This window comes from Telopea speciosissima, chromosome 2, assembly GCF_018873765.1.
Source record: "Telopea speciosissima isolate NSW1024214 ecotype Mountain lineage chromosome 2, Tspe_v1, whole genome shotgun sequence".
Classification (NCBI taxonomy): domain Eukaryota; kingdom Viridiplantae; phylum Streptophyta; class Magnoliopsida; order Proteales; family Proteaceae; genus Telopea; species Telopea speciosissima.
Window position 1 is genome coordinate 18,707,269 of NC_057917.1, and position 26,560 is coordinate 18,733,828.

A 26,560-nucleotide genomic window follows, 5' to 3' on the forward strand; every position below is an offset into this window, starting at 1 on the left:
CCCACGGTCGAAATTGAATTGAACGATTTCACTTTCATTTCACACATTGCTATTTTTCCCTCCATTCTCTCTCTCTCTCTCTCTCCTCTCTCATGACGGCCTGACCAGACGACGGTGGAGGTGGTTTCCGTCACCGTAACTGCATCCTCACACCGGCGCGGCAACCTCACGTCGATGGAGCACCCTCACAAACCTCTTTCTTTTTAAATCCCTAACTCCTCTCGCCTTAGCTCCAGTTCGAATCGTTCTTCTTCTTCCTCGCACAAACGGCTATTGCCCCCGCAACTTCGTGTATGGGACTATATCACCAAAGAATCATGGTTTTCCCTATACCAAACCCAGCTTTGTTCTGATTTTGCGTTTATTTTGCAGACCAAACCCTATCTCCTCTCCTCCAAGGCGGCGCCGACGACTACGGCGACTCCTCTTCACACCGGTATCCCCATGACTCCTTTCCTTCGATCTCTGTTACCTTTACATTGCCTCTTTGTTTGTGTTTTTTTTTTTTTGTTTGTTTGTTTGTTTGTTGACATTGTGTCGATTTGGAACCTAATCAATCAGTGATTATTTAGTGGATTCTCGAGTGGTACTTCGTGATTGATGAAGACCGGTGGATTCTCGTTTTTTTTTTTTTTTTTGTGTTCTTTCTTTTTATGTATCCCTTTCTATCATTCAAGCAAGGTTCAGGTTAGATTTGTTAGTTTCTAAACCGATGGCTATAGTGTTTTACCCGAAATTACAGTTTGATTTGCTTCCATCCTTGATTCTAGCTTCGATTTGGTTATTGATTGTTTCTTGCCATACCGAATGCGCTTGATCTCTTTCTCTGTTTTCGGTCTCTTTTCGATTTAAAACTTTCCATCAATTTCTGGTTTTCCTGGTTCATGTCAAATTTTTGTGTCGATTTGGTAGAAGATAGGACGTAAACTTGCTAGAAATGTTAAACCTTTAAGACAAAGTTCAACTTTTGTCAAGTTAAGAAGGAAAATTGATTTAAAGTGGGACAGCAATTCTCTAGTTTGGAGGTCTTTATGTCATTGTGAAAAAGCACATAATAGATTTGGAAACCTGTGTATTTTGGCATCATCATCAGTAGCAGTTTCAGTTTGACTTGCTATTGCTAACTCGCTTCCATGTCCATGCATTTTGAAACTTCCTTAGAAAATGCCAGATTCACGAGGCTGTACAAGAAAAAAAAAAGGACTGGATGCTTTAGGCAAGTTACTTATATGGACTGCCTTATCTTTCTTTCTTTATGATTTATCACCTGAATCATTTTCAATACCTAACATTATAGTAATTGAAGATGATGGATCAAATTCTCAAGAACTATAAACACAGACTGAACCCGGCTATCTCTGCTCGGTGCTTACAAACTACACTTCCTCACTGTTTCCTCATGATGGTGTTTCCTTGTTAGAATTTTAGTAATGTACAGGGGTGGATCAATATGAGTCGAACCAGTGCAATAATATTCATGAAGATATCTCTTTAACAACTTGAGTTTTATTTTGGGTTCTGAACACCATTTCTCATTCCATTTGATTGGGATCCATAAGAGCTAGGACCAGTCCAAGTTCCCTGCATTAAACCCACCTTTGTCCTCTCTCTCTCTCTCTCTCTCTCCATATAACCCCCATCTAACCAAAAAAAAAAAAAAATGTACACTGATAGACACCTCATATAAAAACTAGACATGGTAATAAAGTGTCTATTAAATGTGGAGTCTTGGAGAATTTGTTCTTATCTCATATTAACTGTGATTTTATTTTGTTTGTTTGCAGGATTGCTCTGTGAAACTGTTGAGGAATTCCCTGAAAGTCTTGCGAACCCATACTCAAAGAGGTTCTTATGGGCAGAGAGCACTCCAAGAGGGCCACTTGGTCTTATGTGGATGACATAGTTCTTAGGGAGAATTATTACAAGCGTCCTATGAAGAAGAGTACTTCAAGTGGCTTGAAGCTTATTTTCGGGTTTCATAATTCTTAATATGGGCAGACCAATTCAGTCAATTGATGAACTATTATATGTTCTTCATCTTGTAAAATCTTTTATAAATGGTTGATATGTGAGGATTGAGTTCCTTTTTTGTCTAGTTTGTGTGGCTAGGAAATTCAAGTGATCACATATATATCCTTGCTATACTAGCAGGGGAAAGTAGTGGGGATTATGGAACGAGAGACCCCTCATTGAGAATCATCCGTTTTGGGTAGCTAGAAAAATTCCAATTTCTGGTATGATGACAAAAGACTGCTTCACCCACTCATGTTAGTGGTGGAAAGATGATCCCTTCTAAAAAGAATACCACCTTAAAAAACAAGAAATTAGATATAGATGATCATTATTACTCCACACTAAATGAGCTTTAAAATCAAGAACCTCATATCTGTCCAAACTCATGTCATCAACTAAGCACATCTAAGTGACAGACTTGCTGTAGTAATTGACTGATTCATGACTCACTCGATCCATACTCCAAGAGTTGATACACTGCTATTACCACCCAAAGTTGGGAACATGACCATACATGAAATTTCTAATATGCACTTAATAAATTTGTTAGCTGTGCTTGCAAACTTTCATTCAAAGAGAAGACATTCAAAAAACCTTGTGCTTACAAGGGGTCAATCCCTACATGTATGCTAAGGGATCAGCCTTGGCTTCAATTACAAGCAATAAATTTTCTAAAATCTAAAAAAAAAAAAAAAAACTTGCTATAACTAGTCCAAATAAACAAAATAGAGACTCAAAAGGAGGCTGGTAGCTGCAATTGAGGCTAATAACCCATGGCTCAGGCTAAAGCCTTCCTCCCTTTTTCTTAGAGGCTGCAGCATCACTTTCTTTTTTCTTTCATTATCTACAACACCACCCCAGTTATTGGAGTCTGAGCATGTGACTTGAAGCATCGAAACCTACAGTACAAAATCAAGGTGAATAAAAGTCAAGTTTTAAGAGCATGAATGTAGGAAAAGCTAGAAGTAAAGTCAATTTTTAAGAGCATGGATGTAGGGAAAGCTAGAAGTCAAGTCAATTTTTAAGAGCATGGATGTAGGGCAGCAATAGCATGTATTTTTTAGGATGCAAATACTCTTCAAATCAAGCTAGAGTGAAGGTAATTTATTGGACACAAACAGCTACAATCAATATCAAAAGCAATATGGCAAAGCATATTGAATGGAGGGTTTTATTTTAAACCCCAAAAAATGTAAGAGTTCTAGTCACTGAAAAATGAGGTCCATGATCTAACAGAAGGAGGGTTTTATTTTAAACCACAAAATGTAAGAGTACCATAGTGTAAACTCACAACATAGCTGTTAGTATTTTAGGGGCATTCATACCCAAACTCCTGTCATCAACTAAGCACATCTAAGTGACTGACTTACAATGCAAAACAGAACCAATAACAGGTCCAGAAATTGATTAATTGTCAAGTGTACGTTCTATCTTCTACCAAATCGACACAAAAATTTGACATGAACCAGAAAAACCAGAAATTGATGGAAAGTTTTAAATCGAAAAGAGATCGAAGCAGAGATAAAGCGCATTCAGGTATGGCAAGAAACAATCAATAACCAAATCGAAGCTAGAATCAAGGATGGAAGCAAATCAAATCGTAATTTCAGGCAAAACACTATAGCCATCGGGTTTAGAAACTAACAAATCTAACCTGAACCTTGCTTGAATGATAGAAAGGGATACATAAAAAACGAAAGAACACAAAAACAAAAAAAAAAAAACAGAACAGGAATCCACCAGGTCTTCACTTCTGTATCCACAGAAGTACCACTCAGAATCCACTAAATAATCACTGATTGATTAGGTTCCAAATCGACACAATGACAACAAACAAACAAACAAACAAACAAACAAAAAAAACACAAACAAAGAGGCAATGTAAAGGTAACAGAGATCGAAGGAAAGGAGTCATGGGGATACCTGAGTGTGAAGAGGAGTCGCCGTAGTCGTCGACGCCGCGCTTGGAGGAGAGGAGATAGGGTTTGGTCTGCAAAATAAACGCAAAATCAGAACAAAGTCGGGTTTGGTATAGGGAAAACCATGATTCTGTGATCGAAATAGTCCCATACCTGAAGTTGCAGGGGGCAATAGCTTCGTTTGTGCGAGGAAGAAGAAGAACGATTCGAACTGAGCTACGCAGAGAGGGAGTTAGGGATTTAAAAAGAAAGAGGTTTGTGAGGGTGCTCCATCGACGTGAGGTTGCCGCGCCGGTGTGAGGATGCAGATTACGGTGACGGAAACCACCTCCACCGTCGTCTGGTCAGGCCGTCATGAGAGAGGAGAGAGAGAGAGAGAGAGAGAGAATGGAGGGAAAAATAGCAATGTGTGAAATGAAAGTGAAATCGTTCAATTCAATTTCGTCCGTGAGATTCTATTAAGCCACGTGTCCTCATCTTAGGTGTGCACTTGAAATATAATTGACGAAGATGTAATTGAGACGATAAAAATCCATGGCAAACCTGGCCTTTGTTCTGTTCTCACCCAACCATTTGCTCTCCGCCCTTTCTCGATTCCCAATACTACTGAAACCCCCGATAAAAGCCATTACCTCACTCTTCACAGTTCACACTTTTGTCTTCTCATAATCTCATTTTCCACGCTCCATCTTTTTCGGTGTTCGCTTTCACACGGGAATTCTCCCTCGAGTTGCGAGAGCCCATCCCAATTTCTTTCTCATTTCTGGTCCCTATTTCTCTCCTAATTTTTACTCCATGATCAAGTGGGGGATTTTGGGGTGTTTGGGTTTGGATCTTTATCTTTCTCCAGTTCCCTGCCCACCTTAATTCCACAGGTGGGGAAATTATCACCTCAATTTGTTTGTTCGTTAATTTCTTCAATTCCATCTAATAGAGGGAGGTGGATCCCACTCGAGTAGTGTGTTCAAACAGGGGTAGAGTGGTCATTTTTGCCCCCTATTAGATGGAATTGAAGAAATTGACAGACAAGCAAATTGAGGGGATAAAGATCCCCCCCAGTGCCTATAATTAATGAGGGCAGCAATGACCACCCTACCCCTGTCCGAACACTCTGCTTGGATGGGTCCACCCCCTTTATTACAGGCACTGGAGAACTTGGCTGGGCAGGGAACTGGAGGAGATAATTTTCCTTTTGGCTTTACGACTTTACGCTGGGTGAAAAAAAAATCTTCTTCAATTCCTTAAAAGTGTAATGTGGTACGGTTCGATGTTGAGAGCTAGACACCTGGCAAGCGCGACATCCAACGGTACCGGACTTGAAAAGAAAGAAAGAAAAAAAAAACTGACTCAATCAACCTTGGACCGTTGGATTTCGTGTCTACCAAGTATCAACCTCTCAACCCCGAGCTGCATACCGCTCGATGATTAAGGAATTTGAGAGGATTTTACGTTGGGTAGGGCAACAGGTGACCGATCAACCGCCGGCCTATGTGAAGCCGCAACCTGTCCGCTCAGCTGCCCGGCCGTAGAGGATCCCGATTGTTCCTTTTTTCCTCTGCATCTCTACTCTTGAACAAAACTATTAATTCACGCTATTAAATATCAAATACCTTGAATTGAGGCAACTGTTTAAAGTTTTGTTGTAAATATGTTATATGACCACTAGATTGAGATATAGGATTTGTCTTAATTGCTCCCACAATTGATTTGTAATAACTATGAAGAGTAAGAAAGCTCTTAATCAATACATATATGTATTTTGTGGAGAATCAAATCCTTTTTGAATCAAAATATGTAATGAGGTGTTTTGAATCTTAAATTCATTTAAAAAGCCTTTCAAATACAACAACTTTAAACCAATATTTTTCAAGGATTGAGCTCCTCTCCAGGGAGCCCATCGCCCAAGAAGTGCCCAGGGGAGCATCTAGCCGTTGGATTGTGTCACACACATCCTGATGGCTGACTGAGCATGCATCGAGATGTGTGCGGCATTGCCCAACCCTTGGATTCCCCCCTGGGCACTCCTTGGGCGCTGAGCTTTCTAGAGAGGAGCCGAATCCTATTTTCAATCACCATTAGGCCATCAGCACAAAACAAAAAACAATACTGCAACAATGCATATCTTGTGTTTAATGCTTACGAAATTTATTAGACGGTCGGATCGCTAGACCACCGACCCTTTTGCCTAAAAAGTGTAATGTCCGGTCCGATTTTAAAAACTTAGGTTTAATTTCTTTAAACATCTAAACTTCACTTTTGGAAACCGTGTACAACTTACATAGAAGCCTAGAATGGTGTTTAATGGTCAAACAACATCCTTCTCAAGCTCAATAGTTAATATTTTATCTAGGAATCATTATCCCCTTCAATTCGTTGCCCTTTTCAATTCCTCACATGAGGGTGAAAATAATCACTCTATCCCCTGCCTGAAAACACTGCCCAAGATGAGGTCCACTCCCCCACATATCAACAATGGGGTTGATTAACATAATCGTCCACATGATAGATTATAAATTTTTACTAATATCTATATAGTTGAAACTTGATATGTGAGTAGGGGATCTAGAGACTATCTATCTACAAAATTTGGCCCCATCTGATGTGTATCATGGCTGATTTTAAGGTCATTTAGGTAAAGCTTTCTTAAGTGGACTGTGTAGGAAACCTCTACCCTTTTGTAGAATGTACTAGACCTATTCTAGCCAAATGCAGCTAAATCCCTCTTTTCTTGATTCTTTTTAAATGTGGTTTTATGGAATAAAAATGCTACTAGATTGAGCAATGATAGAACAACCACTCTTCTAGCATATCACCCCAATGGTATCACAACTCTTTAACTTAGTAATGACATCTAAATATGATCCTTTCTCATATAACAACAAATAGCAAATGAAAATGAGAAATAGTGAATGGAGAAAGTTTTCAGTCACCCACGTTGAAGGAAACACTCAAAAATCAAAGGTCATTATTACTCCCTTTATTTATTGGAGGTCTGAAATTTTTTTCATTGTTCATGACACCCATCCAAGGCCGATGATGGCCATCAATGAAGGAGTTCCTCCTTCACCGTAGCTTAAGGAAAACTTGGTCCATAATGAAATATAATTTGAAGTTTTATAATTAAAAGACAAAAGGTTGTCAATACAGATCTTCTACGGCGCCCTGCCCATAGCGTCCTGTGCGGCCTAGACAGAGTGCCACGCACAATGTCCGCCTTACCCCTTCTCTGGCAAGGTGCTCAAGCAGGGGTAAGGCGAACAATGCGTGCGGCGCTCTGTCTAGGCCGCACAAGCCGCTACGAGCAGGGCTCCATAGAAGATCACAATGTGCATGGTCCTGCATTGAGTTGAAGAGGATGCACCATAAAACATCATCCTCCATCCAACGGCTTTGTGCATGGTCGTGCACCATGCATGATCATGCACAAAACCCTTCCTCTAATTAAAAATTAAAGATTATAAGTTTTCCTTCACCCATTTTTCTTTTTCATTGGGGATGTGACCATGTGATTGGATTCATGTGGCATCATTAACTCTACCCTCTATTGTACAAGATTGAAACTATCCCTCACATACTAATTTGATGATATAGATTCCTCTCACCATGGATGAAGGGAAATTCAATTCAAAAAGTAACAGCAAGTGATTTTTCAAAAAAATTCAATGAAATATTTATCTTTTGACAAGTTTTCCTCCACCCATAAAGGTTAGTTCACCCACTATCGTAGGGTTCACAAACCCCTCCTAAAGTTTTTGTATATTCCAAAATATCCTCCTGTGTGAAATCCATTCCCGTCCTCTTCCGCCCCTTAGTGAATGAGATCGCATTCACCGTGGGTGGAGGAAAACTCAGCCCTTTATCTTTCATGTTAAAGCAAAGGGGATCATCCTTCTTAATTCAAACTCACAAACTTCAAGTTACAACTGGAAAGAAGAAAGTAGACTTTGAGTAGACCATTGACGCATTACAAAGAAGCAATAGATACTTATCTTGCCACGAGAAAGGGTTAGAGTTCTTTAGTGTCCTTATTCTCTTTTAGACCTACCTTTTGAATTTGAGTGAACAAAAGTCCAAGGAGAGCTTCTTTTTTGTCGTATCCTTTAGACCGACCTTTTGAATTTGAATGAAGATAAGGCCCTTAGGCTTAGGGTACCGAGTAAAATTTTATTTACTAAGCTCAAAATTAAAGGCTTAAAGAAGGACACCCACCAATCTCCCTCTAGAATGGATCCCAAAATGTTGTTTCTTTATGTCATATCAAATGTCTTTACCCACACCCTTTTTTTTGTCCTAGTAGTCCATAGAAATAGGTCTTTGGATTTTTTTAATCCAAAGATAAAAAATGGCCTCGTTTCCCTCAAAAAGTGGGGTTTCTCCTCTTTTCTCCCCCTTCAATTGCCGTTCCAGGTTTCTTTTTATCATCCATAGATCCTTTGTAGTCATCGAAAGACATGCGGTGGGATTTCTTCTGGAAAGGGGATCGGTGCCCTGGCTCTACACGAGTTTGGGATCAGGGAGAAAATGTGTAGGAGTATTACGGATCTGGCTCTCCTTCAGTCGTGGCAGGAGCTGGAGGGTTCAACGTTTGAAAATCATCTCAAAAACCCTGGGGGGGGGGGGTTTGCTGTCATTTTATGAGGGTTGGACCCTCCAGCTCCCGCCACGGCTGGAGGAAATCCATTTCCGTATTCATCAAGGGTGAGATTTTTCATTTTGTAAAGTTTAAAGTAGTTATTTCACGGGGGTTGGACCCTCCAGCTCCTGCCACGATCGGAGGAAATCCATTTCCGTATTCATCAAGGGTGAGATTTTTCATTTTATAAAGTTTAAAGTAGTTATTTCGCTTTTTTTGTGTTTGAACGGAGACAGTGCAGCTCAGGTTCTCTTACGAGAACTATTCTCATACGACTAGAGCCGCACATTTGGAATCCAAGGGAGGTGAGTCCCAATCTTGTATTTCATTTGTGTGGTTCAGTCCCTTACAAGAACCTGAGCCAGCCTCATGCCAGACAGCCTTCTTTTATGCCTACAGTGGAATGGCCTCAAGATCCACAAGCTTGTATACTTCAAGTAATTAAAAACCACAGTTTTAGAATAATAATAGTAGGTAAAAAGATCCCTGCTTGGTGGCGCTCCTACGCCCTCTCACAAGACATTGTGAAATGATGTCCCTGCCTCGTGGGTAGATATCCAAGCGTGCTCCCCCATTGACCCAGACATTGGTGTAGATACCATGCGACCAAGTAGCGATCTCCTGCCCATAATAACAATAATAATAATAATGAAAAATAACTTTGTCCAGGAGTGTGGGCTACACCAGCACTCCCATGAGTCTGTCTCTCTCCTCTCCATATGAAAAGACACCTCTGCCCCTTGTTTTGAGGAGGAGAGAGAGATAGGCTCATGAACAAAAAACAACTTCACATAATAATGATCGAGTTTCCCTCCACAAGCGAGGGAGAGGGAGGGAATGGGTATCGAGAAGGTATTTTGGAACAAACAAAAACCCTAGGAGGGGTTTGTGAACCCTAGGATGGTGGTAAACCGTTCTCCATGGGTGGAGGAAAACTTTTGTCCTAATAATAGTGAAGACAACCACAGTTGGTGTTAGATGCCATGGGATCCACTCTCTATTACACAAGGAGTAGGGTTAGGGATGTAAATGTATAGCCGAAAATCCGTATCTGATCAGTGTTCGAATCCTTTTAGGGGTTTTCGAATCCAAAATTTTGGTTTCCGAAAAAATATCTAAATCCGTCCAAAAGATAATCGGATTCAGATAGTTTCATTTCGAATTGGATAATATTCACATAATTTACTATCTGATTGTAAAATACGATTAGTTTAATATTTCTATAAAAACATATGATATATTACTATATTACTCATATTATAAACACTTTATAAGGATATTTTGGTAATCAGAGTCAAAAATTCGTAATCGATAGAAGTCAGATTCGCTTACTAATCGGATCGGATAATATCCGGATACCCAATAAACTCCTGAATTCGGATATAATGTTAGTTTTTAAAATTCCGTCGGAAATCACATCGGATATGAATATGTCATTAGATAAACGGATTCAGATTCGGATAGTAGTAAATCCGAGCCGAATCTGATCCATTTACATCGCTAATTAAGTTGGGTTGAAGGTTAAAGGGTGGGAGTTAAATATAATAGATCTTTTCAGTACTAGAGAAAAGAAGGCGAAACTTTTCCACCATCTATGGAGTAGGGATCATCCACCATCCAAGGGGTCATAATTACCCTGTTCCCTATTGTACAAAGTCGATAATGCTCTCGCCACTATTCTCAAGAATGCCTATCTCAAAACACCCAAGGTGAAGAGAAATTTTGTTCAAAAAAGAATAGTGTTGTTCATGATGTATTTTATACTTTTGTGTTAGTTACCACCTTCACCTAATAGCTTGAACTGTTAGGGAAGAGCAGTGTAAATTTATATAGCACCCCACTCCCAAAAGAAAAGAAAAAAAGAAAGAAAATATATAAAATATTATATATTATTGAAAATATGGACTCGTGTTTTTATAAATTAAAGGGTATCGGATGGAACATTTCTAACTGAAAATAAACCTTTTAAAAATAAATTTTAAACAAAATTGAGGACAAAACTGTCTCATATGACCAAATCGTATCGATATTTATATCAATATCGATATTAACCAAAAAAAATATATCGATATCGATATTAGCCGACATTGATACCGATCCTGATACCATTTTTCAAAACCATATATAGACAGAATTTTATTTCTTACATGCCTCTTGTCTTCACTCTAACAAATGGCTAAACAGTTTCCAAAAAAAAAAAATGGCTAACCACTACCACTTCCTGATTTTTCCTGATTTTGTAACGAAGGGTGAGTGGAGCCCCATGGTTAATTCCAATCCTCAACCGGTGAAAGGTGTTTGGAAGTCCTATGGTTTGGGTTGAATAAGGGCTTTATTTGTTTTCAGATGCTTTGATGATTTTGTTTGTAGACTATTTAATGAAATTATTCACATCATGTTTTTCCATATTTTATATGGATGGTGTAACATGTTTTAGGCACATGGTTATTCTTACCATATGAGTTTTCATAATGACTAGGATAATTGGCTGACTAGGATAATTGATTCTTTATCTAATCTTAGGAACTAATTTAGTCAATTAATCACTAACTTTGGGTGATTGACCCTTGTATCTTTGTGTATATATATCTCTACTCATATCAATAGAAATATATCCAAGTATTAAAATTCAAATTAGTCTTTCCATATCACATGATTGGCTTAATATGGTATCAAAGCCTAACCACGATCTTGGTTTCTCAATATTCCCAATCTTCCTTCTCCTTCTCCCACATCTCTCACCTCTCTCACCACCATGGCCGAATCAACTCAAGCTCCACCACTCTCCACCACTCCGATTTCAGTCCACTCTCCATACTACCTCCATTCATCCGATCAGCCGCGTACTCCACTTGTAACCCCGGTCCTTGATGGTTATAATTTTCCAACATGGCATAGAGCCATGCTCATGGCACTTGAAGCCAAAAACAAATTACAGTTTCTCGATGGCACTCTGCCAAAGCCTGCACCAACTGATCCTGATCATCCTCACTGGATTCGTTGCAACAGTATGGTGCGCTCGTGGATTGTCCACTCCATTGTCCCTACCATTGCCCACAACATTCTGTGGATCGATTCTGCTAGGGATGCATGGCTGAACCTACATGATCGATTCTCCCAAAAGAACGCTCCTCGGATATATGAAATCCGTCGTTCAATCTCTACATTGAGTCAAGGCCATGACTCCATTTCAGCCTATTACACTAAGTTGAAAAGCTTGTGTGATGAACTCTCATCATATCGATCTATGCCAACATGCACTTGTGGCACTGCAACTACGATTCTTGGCCTCTTTGAGTCCGATGGTTTGATGGATTTTTACAGGGTCTTAATGACTCCTATGCTGCTGTCCGTAGTCAAATACTTTTAATGGATCCACTACCCACTATTGCCAAAGCATACTCTTTGTTGCTGCAAGAAGAACGCCAAAGATCGATCCATTCGGTCCCTGCTACGACTGTTGAACACGTTGCCATGGCTACTGGTTTGTCTAAGGGTACCTCTCAACGCCCTAGGCCGAACTATCATTGTGATTTTTGTGGCAAAGATGGCCACTACAAGATTTGGTGTTTCAAGAAACACGGCTTCCCTGATGGTCGAAATCCTAAGCCACCCTCCAAGGGCACCAACAATCGTGGCACCACCTTCCAACGTGGTTCCCATTTGTCTGCAGCAGCAGCATCAGGACTGATCCCTGCCACAGCTCCAACCTTGACTGCTGATCAGATTTCTCAACTTTTGGCTCTGCTCCCTGTTGGTAATCCCCACCCTCTTGCAAACCTTGCAGGTAAATTATGTCTAGCTTCTGCTTTTGGTTCGGCCCCTTGGATCATTGATTCCGGGGCAACCGATCACATATCTTGCGATTTGTCATATTTTTCTAATATTTCCAAACCCACCCATGCACTTCCCATTACTTTGCCTAATGGTGACCAAACTCCTGTTATGCATACTAGAAACATTTGTTTATCATCCTCTTTGACACTAGAAAATGTCCTACATGTTCCCAGTTTTCGTTTTAATTTGTTATCCATTCCAAAAATCACTTCCACCGTCCCTTGTGAAGTTGTTTTTATTAATACTTCCTGTCTTTTTCAGGACCCTCGATCGAAGAGGATTATTGCGAAGGGTAAACGACATAAGAATCTTTATTACTTGGACGTCCCAAATCCATCTGTTGCTACTACCGATTGCTTTTCTTTGGACCTATGGCATTGCCGCCTAGGCCACCCGGGTTCTTCTGTTATTTCTTCATTAAAACTTTTGGACTCTACTATTTCTTTTAAGAACATTTGTCCTTGTACTATTTGCCCTTTGGCAAAACAACATCGTTTATCATTTTCTCATAGTACTATTTCTACACATTCTTCCTTTGATATGATTCATCTTGATGTTTGGGAACCCTATCGAACACCATCTTTATTTGGTGCTAGATACTTTCTAACCATTGTTGATGACTTTACAAGAAGCACATGGCTTTATCTAATGCAAACAAAGGATGAGGTTCCTCACCTCCTTCAATCCTTTTTTGCTATGATAAATACTCAATTTGGGGTCCAAATCAAGGTTATTAGATTTGATCAAGGAACCGGATTTTTAACACTCAAAATTTCTATTTTTTACAAAAGCTTGGAGTTGTCCATCAATCCAGTTGTGTTTCCACCCCTCAACAAAATGGAGTGGTGGAACACTAACATAGACACCTCTTGAATGTGGCCCGCGCCCTGCGTTTTCAAGCCAACCTACCATTAAAATTTTGGGGAGATTGTGTTCTCATCGCCACACACCTTATCAACCGTTTGCCTACACCTGTGTTACATGGAAAGACACCATTTGAAATGCTATATGGAAAAACTCCAACTTTTTCACACTTGCGTGTTTTTGGATGCCTTTGCTTTGCTAGGAATACCAACATCCAACACAAATTTGACAAAAGAGCCTCTCCGGGTGTTTTCCTGGGTTACCCCTATGGGCAAAAGGGTACCGGATTTATGATTTAGTGGCAAAATTTTGGTGTTCAGGGATGTAGTTTTTCATGAAAATATTTTCCCCTTCCAAACATTTAAGGACAACTCCCAAGCTTTTGTTCGCCCCTTGTTACCAGTCCAAACCGAAGATGACTTTGAAATACCATTCGAAGCCATTGCTCCATCTCCTACCCCGGCAGCCCCTACACCCACCATCGAACCCTTGGACATCCCTACTCCACCAATTGCAGAAGAAAATTCGGTTCCTCAACCTAAACGTTCTACACGTACTCGAGGACCGCCCAAGTATCTTCAAGACTACCAATGCACATTTTCCCAATCTCAATTTCCCTCTTTAGCGACGGCCCAAGGTATTTCTCACCCATTCCATCATTTTTTACAATATAATCATTTTTCTTCCAATCATTTGGCTTTCCTAACATCTTTGGCTAGTAATACCGAGCCTACAACTTTTGCTGAGGCAATGAAATTCCAACAATGGAGAGATGCTATGCAAGCAGAAATTGGTGCCTTAGCAGAAAACAATACATGGTCACTTGTCCCTTTACCACATGGAAAAAAGCCAATTGGATCCAAATGGGTGTTCAAGATTAAACGCCATTCCAATGGCTCAATCGAGCGGTACAAGGCTCGTCTTGTAGCAAAAGGCTATAATCAGGTGGAGGGCATTGACTATCATGACACATTTGCCCCTGTGCCAAAACTTGTTACAGTACGCACTCTGATTGCCCTAGCTGCCATACAAGGATGGTCACTACATCAAATGGACGTGCACAATGCATTCTTGCATGGTGATTTAAATGAAGATGTCTACATGACACCACCACCTGGTTATCGACAAAAGGGGGAGAACCTTGTTTGCAAACTTTACAAGTCCTTATATGGTTTGAAATAAGCCTCACGTCAATGGTTTTTGAAATTTTCAAGTGCCCTGCTACAATTTGGCTTTCTCCAATCTCAGGCCGATCACTCTCTATTTGTTCTCCAGCGGCGGGATTCAATGGTATATATAGTCTATGTGGATGATATCATCATCACCGGCACTAAGGTATCTTTGGTCGATGAGGTGAAAGCATTCCTATTTCAAAATTTTCGGATCAAAGACCTTGGCCCTTTGAAGTACTTCTTGGGCATTGAAGTAGCCTGCTCACCCAAGGGGATATATCTCTCACAGCGAAAGTATGTCTTGGATATCCTCAGTGATTCTAGGATCACTGGTACTACACCGGCCATGACACCAATGGAGCAAAATTTGCACTTAACGGATACAACGGGAGATTTACTACCCGATCCATCATTGTATCGTCGTCTCATTGGCCGGCTGATATATCTCACAGCTACCCGCCCTGACATCGCGCATACGGTCAACATTCTAAGCCAATTCATGCATCAACCACGTCAGCCTCATATGGATGCTGCACATAGGCTACTTCGGTTCTTGAAGGCCACACCAGGGAAGGGTATTACCTACTCTGCTACATCACCACTACAACTCCGTGGTTACTGTGACTCTAATTGGGCCACCTGTTTAAGCACACGGCGTTCCATGACAGGTTACTGCATTCTGCTTGGCTCTAGTCCAATCTCATGGAAGACGAAGAAACAAACTACTGTATCACGCTCATCAACTGAGGCCGAATATAGGGCTATGGCAGTTGCTACATGTGAAATCACCTGGTTATCCTATCTCTTTAGAGATCTGGGCATACAGCTACCAACCCCAGTCCCACTATTCTGTGATAATCAGGCTGCCATACATATAGCATCAAACCCAGTTTTCCACGTACGAACAAAGCACATCGAGATCGATTGCCATGTTGTTCGTGAAATACTACAGCAAGGTCTACTCCGACCGACAAAGATCTTGACCACTGATCAGTTGGCCGATCTGTTCACTAAGTTACTTGGCAATGAACAATTCCATCATCTCAATTCCAAGTTGGGCGTTTGTGACCTTCACGCTCCAACTTGAGGGGGAGTGTTACCATATGAGTTTTCATAATGACTAGGATAATTGATTCCTTATCTAATCTTAGGAGCTAATTTAGTCAATTAATCACTAACTTTGGGTGATTGACCCTTGTATCTTTGTGTATATATATCTCTACTCATATCAATAGAAATATATCCAACTATTCAAATTCAAATTAGTCTTTCCGTATCACATTATTGGCTTAATAGTTATGATGTAAGGTGTAAGGTATTTCTATATCCATCATATGTTGTGATTGAATGCTTGAGTGATAAAATTTATTGGGTGAATTTATGCAACTGGATTACAATAAATCCGAGAATTGGCTAATAAAGTTGTGTGACCATATTGGCTAACCTAGTTGAATGCCCTTTGAGAAGGTATTGTATAATGTTTATTAGTCGGATACACATGCCAATCCATCAGTATTTGTGCATATAAAGTATCATGGGAACATGAATATTTATTGAGTGACATGCTGGTTTTTATTTACAAGTATTATTGAATAGATAAATTAGAATGGATGTGTGGGGGTTATAGTTTTCCCACAAGAAGCATACTCACTCATGTTATTTTGATGCATATATGTATGCATGTGGCAATCTTTGTGTGAAAGTTATTGTGAGAACACAAATGCTTGTATATGGAAATTACTTCTTAAGAGAAGTCAAGTAGAATGACTCATCTCTACTTGGAAGAGAATCTAGTTCTTACACCGAGATTCGGTTATTGAAGTATAAATAATATTACTTTAATTTAAATACACAAACATGTGCTGATGGTTTTATTTTATGGCTTTGTAAGAATGCTGAATCTGAAGCCATAAGACTAAGAATATAATTGATAGCTATATGGTGATGACCAAAGCCAAATTAGTATAAGTGGTGACACGATATACAAATGGCATGATCAATAGAGAAATAAAAACTTATATGTCTTGGTTACATATATTTGGTAAGGCTAAGGAAGGTAGTGCTATCAATTTGATAAAATTAAAGATGAAAATGACTAACTATTTATATAAGCCTCTGACCACTATTGTAGTATACATCTAAAGGAATGAGCTTTAAAGGCCTGTGTTTCATGAGTCAAGGTGATGGACACCCAACCTATGTGAGAGGAGATCCCTAGAATTAGGTTTAAAGGGTAAAAATGAAGTCACTGGCTGACTTGACCAGTACTAATATATTTTGCTCATTCTGGTTTAGATGGGAAAGTAGTACTCACCGTGATGAACGGAGGATGAGTTAGAAATCTAAATTAGCGAAACCCATAAATTGTGGGTGTGTGTTAACCATGGTGCGCACTATGGGCTAACCTAATTGGATGTAGGAGGTGAAGCTGCCTACCGATGAGAATTCTAAAGGCGAATTCTCTAAACATCCATGATTCTAAAATGAGGACAAGGCCAGTTATAAATGTCCATTTATCGAAAGGATCACTAATAGCGTCGAATGCTAGGATGTGGATGACAATACAGTCAGCTACACCAATGAGGAAAGTTTCAAGAAGTTTGACTTCACCCGTACTCTGTAGCGTGACTTATTATACCTAGTGTAGATTCAAGTCCAAAAGACATCTACAACGAGGCATCCTAGTGTTCTAATGTGCTCAGTCATTCTGTTTTTCTGTTTTATCGGTATTTCGTAACTTGTGGGGGATTGTTGTATTTTTATAAAATCAAGTTTCAAAATACTTTGTAAGTGAATTACAAGTGTTGTTACACACTCTATCTTGTATTTAATTTCTCTCAAGGTCTTCTTTCTAGTTTTTATTGTTTTGAGAGGCCCTGTTATTGAATGAGCACAACCCGAATGTGACTCGATAGGGCCCGGCCAATGTGCGAGTACAACGGCCACTAGAGGGGCCAATGGTTGTTTTATCTTGGAGGCTGATTCGTAAGAACCCGACTTACACCATAGGGGATGTCTACAGTCTTTAGGACAGTGTCTATTGATACGACTCAGCCCATTAAATTTCTTAACATAATTTCAGGTTTTTGACGTCATATTTGGTGCTTGAATTGCCGACATCAACCTTAGTTTGTCTACAAATCAGATAAGTAATCTAAACCCATGTTTACATGTATCTTCATGTCTTATTGGTTGGTATTGTTGTGTCAAGAAATCGTTCAGACAGTCCTTCGAGTGCCGTAACCTGCAAAAGGACCAAGGGGTGACAAAGGAGAACCGGTGTGGTTCCGGGCTAGGACTCTCCAATGCCAAAGTCAGATCTCCTGAGCAAACAGATGAATAATAGTATTCAAGATGGGTTGATGGGGTAGAGTATCTTCCCTTTTATAGTAGAGTATGGTGGTGTAGAGAGTCCCAGTTGATGTAGAGTGGCCTTCGTAGTTGATAGAGTCCCCTGGGTAGCAAGGTTCCTCCTCGATTGGTTGTCTTCCCATGGGATGTAGTGTCCCAGTTGGGTTGTCGTTCTTAGCGGATAGATGTTGATACGTTGTCAGATATGGTGCTTAGTGTTTATGTCCATCTGGGACTGTACAGTTGATAAGCGGTGTTCTAGAGTCCTTGAGGCGGCGTATGTCCAGTTGACAACGATAGTGACGATGGTGTTGGTCTCCTATCAGGATCTACGTCTGTGCTTGTACCCATGTGTGTCTGAGGTCCACGGTCTGCGTGTGCATGGAAGTCCGCACCCCAAGAGGCTGGTGCCCAAGGGAAGCGTACCCCAAGGGGTGTGGGTGGTCCGCGCTTGGGCTAGTTCCTCCTTTGGTCCCGTTATAGTCCACGTCCTTGGACCAAACACGTGGCAGCCTCCAATTGGTTGGTGTGAATTTGGGTTTATCAGGTATATTTCCTACACTTCCATCCATTAAGATGAAGATTACGAGACCATAAGTGATAAATGATTAAATTATGCATTCCTTATTAATGATCTAGGGTAAGGTGTGGTAGATCAAGACATCAAGGGGTGTCCAAATTTTATGGGTATGCTGCTTGCAATTAGGAAAATAATCCTCTCCAATTCCCTAAAAGTGTGTAGTAGGATAGTTCGGGGTGGAGATGTCGACACCTGGTAGCTCAGACATCCAACGGTGACGAGCTCGAGAAGAAAGAAAAAAAAAAAAAACTGAAGTCAATGAAGTTGGACCATTGGATGTCTGAGCTGCCAGGTGTCGACATCTCCACCCCAAACTGCCACATTGCACACTTTTAGGGAATTGGAAAGGATTAAAATCCCTTGCAATTATACCACGATATAATTAATGAATCAGATTTTAGATAACATTTGCATGGTTGAAATTTGAAACTGATTCAATACATCATGAGTTTTACGATATAGTATATTCCACTCCTTGGGTTGTTAGACCTTGATGTTTTCGAAACCTTGTGTAACACATGTCTTCTATCTGAATAGAATTTCTTTCTTAAAAAAAAGTGGTTATAGCCTATAGGTATGGCATTTTGAAAATGGCATATTTTGCCAAATTGGCACCCGTACACGCTCTCAATTTATGTCAAACACCTGATTAATTAGGTGGCATACCTTGACAACTAAGTTGCTCAGTTAGTTTGCACCTTATCTGGTTGAAACAGGCTCTGGTCTTTGGTCTCCTGTTTGAATCCTCTCCACCATACAACACAGTGTAGCTGCCAAGGTCTCTACTTATATATCAAGAGGTAGCATAGACATACATGGGTGGATATGTCATGCCATTACATTGGAGGGAATAAGATTGAATCCTCTGAAAATTGATGTGTTATGAATATACTATTATTTTGATATATACAGTTGAAATTGTCACATAATTTTCCAATCAGGGATTTAATTCACAAATCAGATTGATATTATATTGAACTGAAATTGATACAGATTCGTCGTATTAGGCCGGTTCAAATAATTTTGTCCCCAAATTTGGGTACCTTTTTATCTCTTTATTTTTTTGTATCACCGATCCAATATTTGGGGTGTCAATCAGTCGGTTCGGGCCGGTTTCAGTTCGGTTTGAGTTGGTTTCGGTGTGGGAATGGTGAAACTGAAATCAAACCAATAAGGAAAGTTCAATTTCGGCTCGGTTTGGTTTCAGGTTTACATTGGTTTTGGTTTCGGTTCGATTTGGGTTCGGCTTACCATACACATTTATATAAAAATTATAGAAATAATATGATTTTTAATGGGTTTCAGATTGTTATAAGTCTTATCGGGGTAGATCGGTTTGGTTTTGATTTCGATCCGGGGTTTGATTCGGTTTCAGTTTGGTTTTGGGTTCTTTCGGTTTTTGGTTTGGTTCGTTTTGGGATTGTAATCCCCCAAACCGAAAACAGCCCAATAAGACTTTGGCTCGGTTTGGGCCTGTTTACTCGATTGGATCCCACCCCTACAATATCAATGGTCAATACTGATTCCTAAATCCATGCTTTCAATTTGCAAAAATTTAGATGTTGATACAGAGATAACCTTTATGTCATTGTAGTAAAGTATCTTTCCATAATACAATGGATTATTTAAACTTGTTTATTTTTAGAAAAGGTTGGGCATGTAGTTGGTGTATCGTAAACTGACATCTACTGTGTCTATCTTTCTCTTTACCCCTTAGAATGACCTAGCCCCTCTGTATGATAACCCATCCCACACCCCTATTGGTGCCACCCACCAGTTTATCGCATAGAGCTGGTGTGCCCATCTGTTAGGTACTTAACCAATTTGCCAAAGTCCATGCACTAGAGTGGCATTAGGTAGCCCTTCTCCTAAGTAGCATTTAATGACTCGAACCCGTGACGTGGTGACTGACTTTGATACCAAATGTTACATATTTGATCGATATGTTAAAAGCTCAAGAACTGATGGAACGCATTAAATCAAGTCCTTTAACATTATCCTCCTAGCGCCCATACACTAGAGTGTGCCCCATTAGGCACATAACACTATCCCCTCCCCTCTTTTTTGTTTTTTCTTTTATGGTACAAAAACCCCCCTGAAAATCGAATGATACTCAACTCACCCCCTCTTATTTGAAAGTACTCACACGTCCCCCTGTATTAGAGCACTATATTACAACTTAGTCCCCACCGTTAGTTTTATGCGGTTAAGTTATGAAGTCAGCAATTTAAATATTTTAAATCCTTGAACTACCCTTGACCAATGTAGAATCACTTTTTTATCCTTGGATCTAAAACTCCAAAATCGATCATCTTCCTCACATGACCTGCAACATGTACGATATGTTAGGTCTTACTTAAAAAAAAAAATTTAAATAAGGAATCAAAGAGGGAATATTCCCTTTCCTTCTTCCCCAAATCACTAAACTGAGAATGGAGAAAATCCATTTAGGGTTTTAACAACCACCATCGCGGTCTCTTGCGGTGACCAAACCAGAGGTCAGCGACCAAGCTTAGACACGACGAACGACCGTCAAGGTCCGACGGCCATTACCCCGACCTCAGATGCTGGTGAAATCCAAAAAAACCCCAAAACCCCTTTTTCCCTGTTCGGTGAAGAAAGCCTAGGGTTTAAAGATCACACTGCCGCCTCTTGCGGCAGTTGAATGAGAGGGCTGATGGCCTGGAAAAATATTGGCGAACTACAATCCTCCTCCGACGACCACGACTTCAGTCTCAGGTGCGGGTAAAACTCAGTGGTAGGCCCCAAAAAAAATCAATTTCAAAACATTTTGCAGGTTTTGAGAGTTGATTCTAGCCATGAAAACGACTGGTGAACAGTCATGGAGCTCCAGTGAAGCTCCATCAGCGGTCCAACCTCCGTGTGGTGGCTGATTTGCCTCGGATGGGGGTTGCAACCATGGTTCGATCATGGCTGTGGAGGTGGCAACAGGAAGAAGGAGAAGAAGAGCAGCAAAAGTAGAGAGGAAAGGATGGACAAAAAGGGGAAGGGGTAGTGATGGTTGCGCAGAGAAGAGGATGGTGTGGGATGAGGCTGCACGACGATAATGCTGGGTGGCGTTGGTAATGGTTGCGGCAATGGTGGTTGTAATGCTGGGTGGCGTTGGTAGTGGTTGCGGCAATGGTGGTTGTAGTGGTGGTGGTGACTTAGGGTATAATTGGAAATATCAAATTGGTATCCTAAATATAATTTACAAGGTTTGGGTATCTAAAATGCATTTTCTATCAACGTTGGGTACCTCAATTGTCATTGTTTATCTTATTTTGATTGATGTTAAAATTGCCTTTTCAGTTCTTGGATTGTTTTAAGTGTACACCGTTACTCTAGAGGGGGACAAATGAGTATTTTCAAATAAGAGGAGGTGAGCTGAATATCATTCAATTTTTAGTAGGTGTTATGTAATTTACCCAAAAATAATATGGTCCCTTATTTAACGGTGAGATTTATTAACGCGATTGTACACATGGATCATGGTGGAAAATAGTAGTGCTTTTGTAGAGATTCTTTTTTGTGTGCCCACATATAGAAACTTTTAATGAAATTTATTCATGATTGTTGAAAAAAAAGGGCAAGAGATCTCTACTTGATCACATGGTCTCTACACAAACGTCTGGGTTAATAGGAGAGCAAGCCAAGGTATCTATCTAATAGAGCAGAGACGACATTTCATGGTGTCCTGTGAGAGGGGCATAGAAAAAACCCAAGAATATGATACAAGAGGAGGTAGATGATATCATGATATCCGAATAATTTTCACCAAAGAGCTCCTTAGCACGGATGTCTTGCTGAGGAGTGTACGGTGAGCCAGTGAGCCGTGAGGAGCTTCTATGCTGTAATTATTAGAATTTTCTTTAAAACCCTTTTGTTTCAAAAACTCAAAATTAAAGCGCGGTTCGACATGCTTATAATAATTACAGCCTACCGCAATAATTTATAAGTATTACAGTCTCTCTCTCTCTCTCTCTCTCTCTGGGTATTTGCCCCATCCCCTGTCTTCCCTGTCCCCACACCCCATCCCTTTCTCGGTTTCCCTTTCACTGCAACCAAAGAAAAGAAACCTCTGTGTTCAGACTCCAAAGAATCGAAATTTGAACTTCTAAGTTGCGTTTGTTTTAGATGAAGAGATAGAAAACGAACACCCTACTTATCCTCTTTGGCTCTCTCTCATTGTCTACATTTTTCTTCTACAGATACCATCTTCCTAGTTTTGTTTCGAACCCACAATGGAAGATCAATCCCCTCTATCGATCCAACAAACCCTTCAAGAAAAACCAGAAGCCTCACCACAACCCTTCAAGAAAAGCATCGTTGCTTCATTAATGGAAGCCGCTACCCTTCGATCTCCCTCTTTCAAGGAAGACACATATTTCATTTCTTACCTTAAGTCTTCAGAGAAGAAGGCCTTACAAGAGTTCAAAGACAAGCTCTCTTTGTCTCATTCGTCTGAATCCATGTGGGGTATTCCATTGTTGGGTGGCGACGACAGGGCCGATGTGATTCTGTTGAAGTTTCTCAGGGCGAGAGATTTCAGAGTCTCAGACTCATTTGCCATGCTAGAGAAGTGTTTGGCTTGGAGAAAAGAGTTCGGTGCTGAAGACATTGTTGAGGAAGACTTGGGTTTCAAGGAGCTCGAAGGAGTTGTTGCTTACATGAACGCTTACGACAGAGACGGTCATCCGGTCTGCTTCAATGCTTATGGAGTCTTTAAAGACAAGGAGATGTACGAGAGGATCTTTGGGGACGAAGAGAAGCTGAAAAGGTTTCTTAGGTGGAGAGTTCAAGTTCTTGAAAGAGGTATAAACCTTCTCCATTTCAAGCCTGGTGGTGTTAATTCTTTGATCCAGGTGACGGACCTCAAAGACATGCCCAAGAGGGAGCTCAGGGTCGCCTCAAACCAGATTCTCTCTCTGTTTCAAGATAATTATCCTGAAATGGTGGCTCGGAAGGTAATCTTAGCCGATTTTGATTTTTCATTTCTCTTTCTGTGCTCTGTTTCCTTCTTTTGATTTCTAAGTGTGGATGTTGATGATGATGCTTCAGATTTTTATCAATGTTCCTTGGTACTTCAGTATGTTGTACTCGATGTTTAGTCCGTTCCTTACCCAACGAACTAAGAGCAAGTTTGTGATCGCTAAAGAAGGGAATGTTGCAGAAACCCTCTTCAAGTAAGTCTAAATATCTAACTATTCCACCAAATCTTCTTCTTCGTCACAGTATCATGGACTAGATTCTGAAGTATACCCTGCATCTTGATCAATAATCTTAAGTGGTTGGCTGTACTTTTTACTGTTTTGGTTGGTCAGTATAGAAAATATGATAATGGGGTTTTTTTTCGTCTCTACATTACATCGAACATCTTTAGTATCTGTCCATATTTTGTTAAAAATCTCAGGTCTCTTTCCATCATGTTCCATTTTATCCTTTTTGGCTTAAATGACATTTAAGTGCCCTGACGGGGTTTCATTTTCATCCTTGGTTCTTCTCCACCCGATCTTACTAATGTGGGTGGAACTGTCTTTAAAATTAATACCTTGGATCTTGTTTCACATAGGTTTATAAGGCCTGAGAACGTGCCAGTTCAGTATGGTGGGCTGAGTCGACCTGGAGATTCACAGAACGGCCCTCCCAAACCAGCTTCTGAATTTACTGTGAAGGGAGGAGAGAAAGTGAACTTGGAGATAGAGGGGATTGAGGTATACTTCCAACTGTTTGAGTTTATTATGTTTTTGTTTAACTGTATTGGATTTTGACGTTTTGATTTCCTTTTCTCCTGGAACTTTTGTTTCATCAGAGTTCTGCTTTTATAGATTTCTCTGTTTTGTGTTTTGTAATTAATTGTTGTAATTAAAATGAATTTCGTTGGTAGGGTGGTGCGACCATAACCTGGGAGATAGTGGTGGGAGGATGGGATTTGGAGTACAGTGCAGAATTTGTGCCGAGTGAGGAAGGAAGCTACACCATCGCCATCCAGAAGCCCAGGAAGATTGCAGCAACAGAAGAACCTGTGAACTGTTCTTTCACACCCAAGGAACCTGGGAAAATGGTGCTCTCCATAGATAACACTTCTTCTCGGAGGAAGAAGGTGGCCGCTTACCGATACTTTGTTCGCAAACCCAGCTGCATTGTGGTGGTTTAAGTTTAAAAAAATCTAAATCCAATAATATTACTAAGAGAGAAGGTTCCAATCCCGTGTTTAGGAGTTGGCTTGAAGTTTGATTTCTGCCTTAATTGTGAGGGTGAGAGAACATTTGGATCAGGCAATTAATCAAACACCTTTGGGCCTATGGCTATGTTTCCACGGTATTGCTAATTTCTATATGTATAGATGATTAGATGGGTGAAGAAGAAACTGGGTCTTTGTTTTGATTAGTAGTAACTAGTAAGTATAGAAGAAGCTGTTTACTTTTGTAATTTGGTTTCCCTCTTTTTTGTTGGGTTGGAATTTGGAAATTTGGAATTGCAGGTGGTAGATCATGGGAAAATAAATAACTTCTTGGGTAGAGAGCGTGTGGTCACGGCTGTTAGCGTGAGCGGTGGTGCAAATTGAGTTGTCGATTCTTGTGAATGCCATTTTGACTCATTCTCTCTCTCTCTCTCTGCCACTCTGCTGCAAGCCAGCAACTCGTAAGCTTTGTGATTTGAGTCTTAATAATGGTTGGTTATCTGGTAGCCCAGAGGATTTCATGTTGGATTCATAATTGGGGTTGATGGAGACGTATCACCGAATTGAAATTGCTTTTGGACTTTGGGGCTCTCAGGCTCCATTCGAAGAGGCAATAGTACCATTTGCTTTGAGGAGGTCTGTCGTCACGTTGGAAAAAGTTGGGGACTAGTTTGGGAAATATAAAAAGAACAAAAAGTACTCTTGCAGCTGAGGGACTAGGGAGGGAGGGAACTGGGAAGGGATGGACTGGAACTGGACTAAGAGCAGAGTAGAAGAAAAAGAGGTGTGGGGGTTTGGGGGTTGGGGCCTTTGGGGGACTAGGGAAGAAGCGAAATCAGGTGCAGCCTTTTACAAGGAATCTAGTTGGACTTTTGTTCGGACGTGGACCCTTAAACTTTAGGGTGTCCCCACTCCCTCACGGACCCAGTCCCAAGACATGGCTCTATATGGACTCATGGCCAGCAGCTAAAGTAGCTAAAGTAGAAAGAGAATAGGCGACAACTAAGTAGGGGATGGGTGGGGTGTCCTCTACTTCTGTCTTCAAACCTTGCTTGTTAGTAGCAGTTTTCCGTTCATGTCTGTCTCACAGGTGACCTCTTTTACATTCTGATGAAATGTGAATCATGTGTGGCGCTTCTTTCTTCAGTTTGAGACATTTTAAATACAGATGGAGGGCCCCGGGGGTAAAAGAGGGAGAATTCACTGTTACGGTGCTTCCCTTGCAAAGTGTCTCAAGGGAGAAGGTTCTATGAGCAGCTAGCGTGGGGTATTAAACAATAGTAGCATGGGATATGGTTCATTAATAGTCTCTTAACCTTTTGGGATTGGTGTGTGGCCTGTGTTATCCATTATAAAAAAAAAAAAATTTGGCAGTGGGTGTGTGGGTTTAGTCCTACATCGGGTGTGTGACTGTGATGTGTATTGTCTATATACACCATTCCACGGTCATAAGACTGTAAACCTTTTGAGATTGGTGTATAGTTTGTGTGATCACTATAAAAAAAAATGTTGCAGTATATGTCTAGACATAAGAGTCACACTCGTGAATAGTCCTAAAAATTAAATTTTTACCATTTCCAACTCGAACAATACCGATATGCAAAACACTGGTCTATACTAAGACAGATACGAACCGAACATAAATTTCATGGATTTATTTGTTCAAACTCTTCCCTAAGATCATATGAAAGCTTCTCAAAACAACGTCTAAGAATTAATGAGGACGAAATAAACAAGCACATATATCACAAATTATAGAAATAGAACTAAATGTCCATTAGCTAAAACCTCTATAAGAGAAAATACCACTAAAATACATCAAACTACAACCATAAAACTTCAACAGAAGAACATGAAATATACCATTTTAATTCTTCTCGGAAAAAAGGTTCTCATTCCTATGAATCTTGATCTGCCTCTTTGCACTGATAGCTATTGATCAATTCCTACTTTGGTTTGTGGAGATGTCGGTGGTTTAGGGGGGAGGTATCCTCCCCTCGAATTATA

The 26,560-nt window shown here is 40.3% G+C and overlaps 1 protein-coding gene across 2 annotated transcripts; it reads left to right on the plus strand.

Moving 5' to 3' along the window:
* Positions 1 to 187: 187 nt before the first annotated feature.
* On the plus strand, positions 188 to 24,853 carry LOC122652318 (patellin-6-like). 2 transcript variants are annotated; one of them, XM_043846027.1, is made up of 7 exons: positions 188 to 199; positions 1,597 to 1,626; positions 22,551 to 23,336; positions 23,431 to 23,555; positions 23,942 to 24,083; positions 24,257 to 24,618; positions 24,693 to 24,853. In XM_043846027.1, exons 3-6 carry the CDS (start codon positions 22,614 to 22,616, stop codon positions 24,524 to 24,526), a joined length of 1,260 nt encoding a protein of 419 aa, XP_043701962.1. In that variant the 5' UTR covers positions 188 to 199; positions 1,597 to 1,626; positions 22,551 to 22,613; the 3' UTR covers positions 24,527 to 24,618; positions 24,693 to 24,853. The 2 variants fall into 2 exon arrangements, with proteins under 2 accessions (XP_043701962.1, XP_043701963.1); XM_043846028.1 differs by lacking the exons at positions 188 to 199; positions 1,597 to 1,626 and having other exon boundaries at positions 22,539 to 23,336.
* The last annotated feature ends 1,707 nt before the right edge of the window (positions 24,854 to 26,560 follow it).

Coding starts and splice junctions, on each gene's coding strand:
- LOC122652318 (XM_043846027.1), top strand. CDS start 22,614: ATGGAAGATCAATCCCCTCTATCGATCCAACAAACCCTTCAAGAAAAA. Junction 23,337..23,430: donor CTGAAATGGTGGCTCGGAAG/GTAATCTTAGCC, acceptor ATGATGCTTCAG/ATTTTTATCAATGTTCCTTG. Junction 23,556..23,941: donor GTTGCAGAAACCCTCTTCAA/GTAAGTCTAAAT, acceptor TGTTTCACATAG/GTTTATAAGGCCTGAGAACG.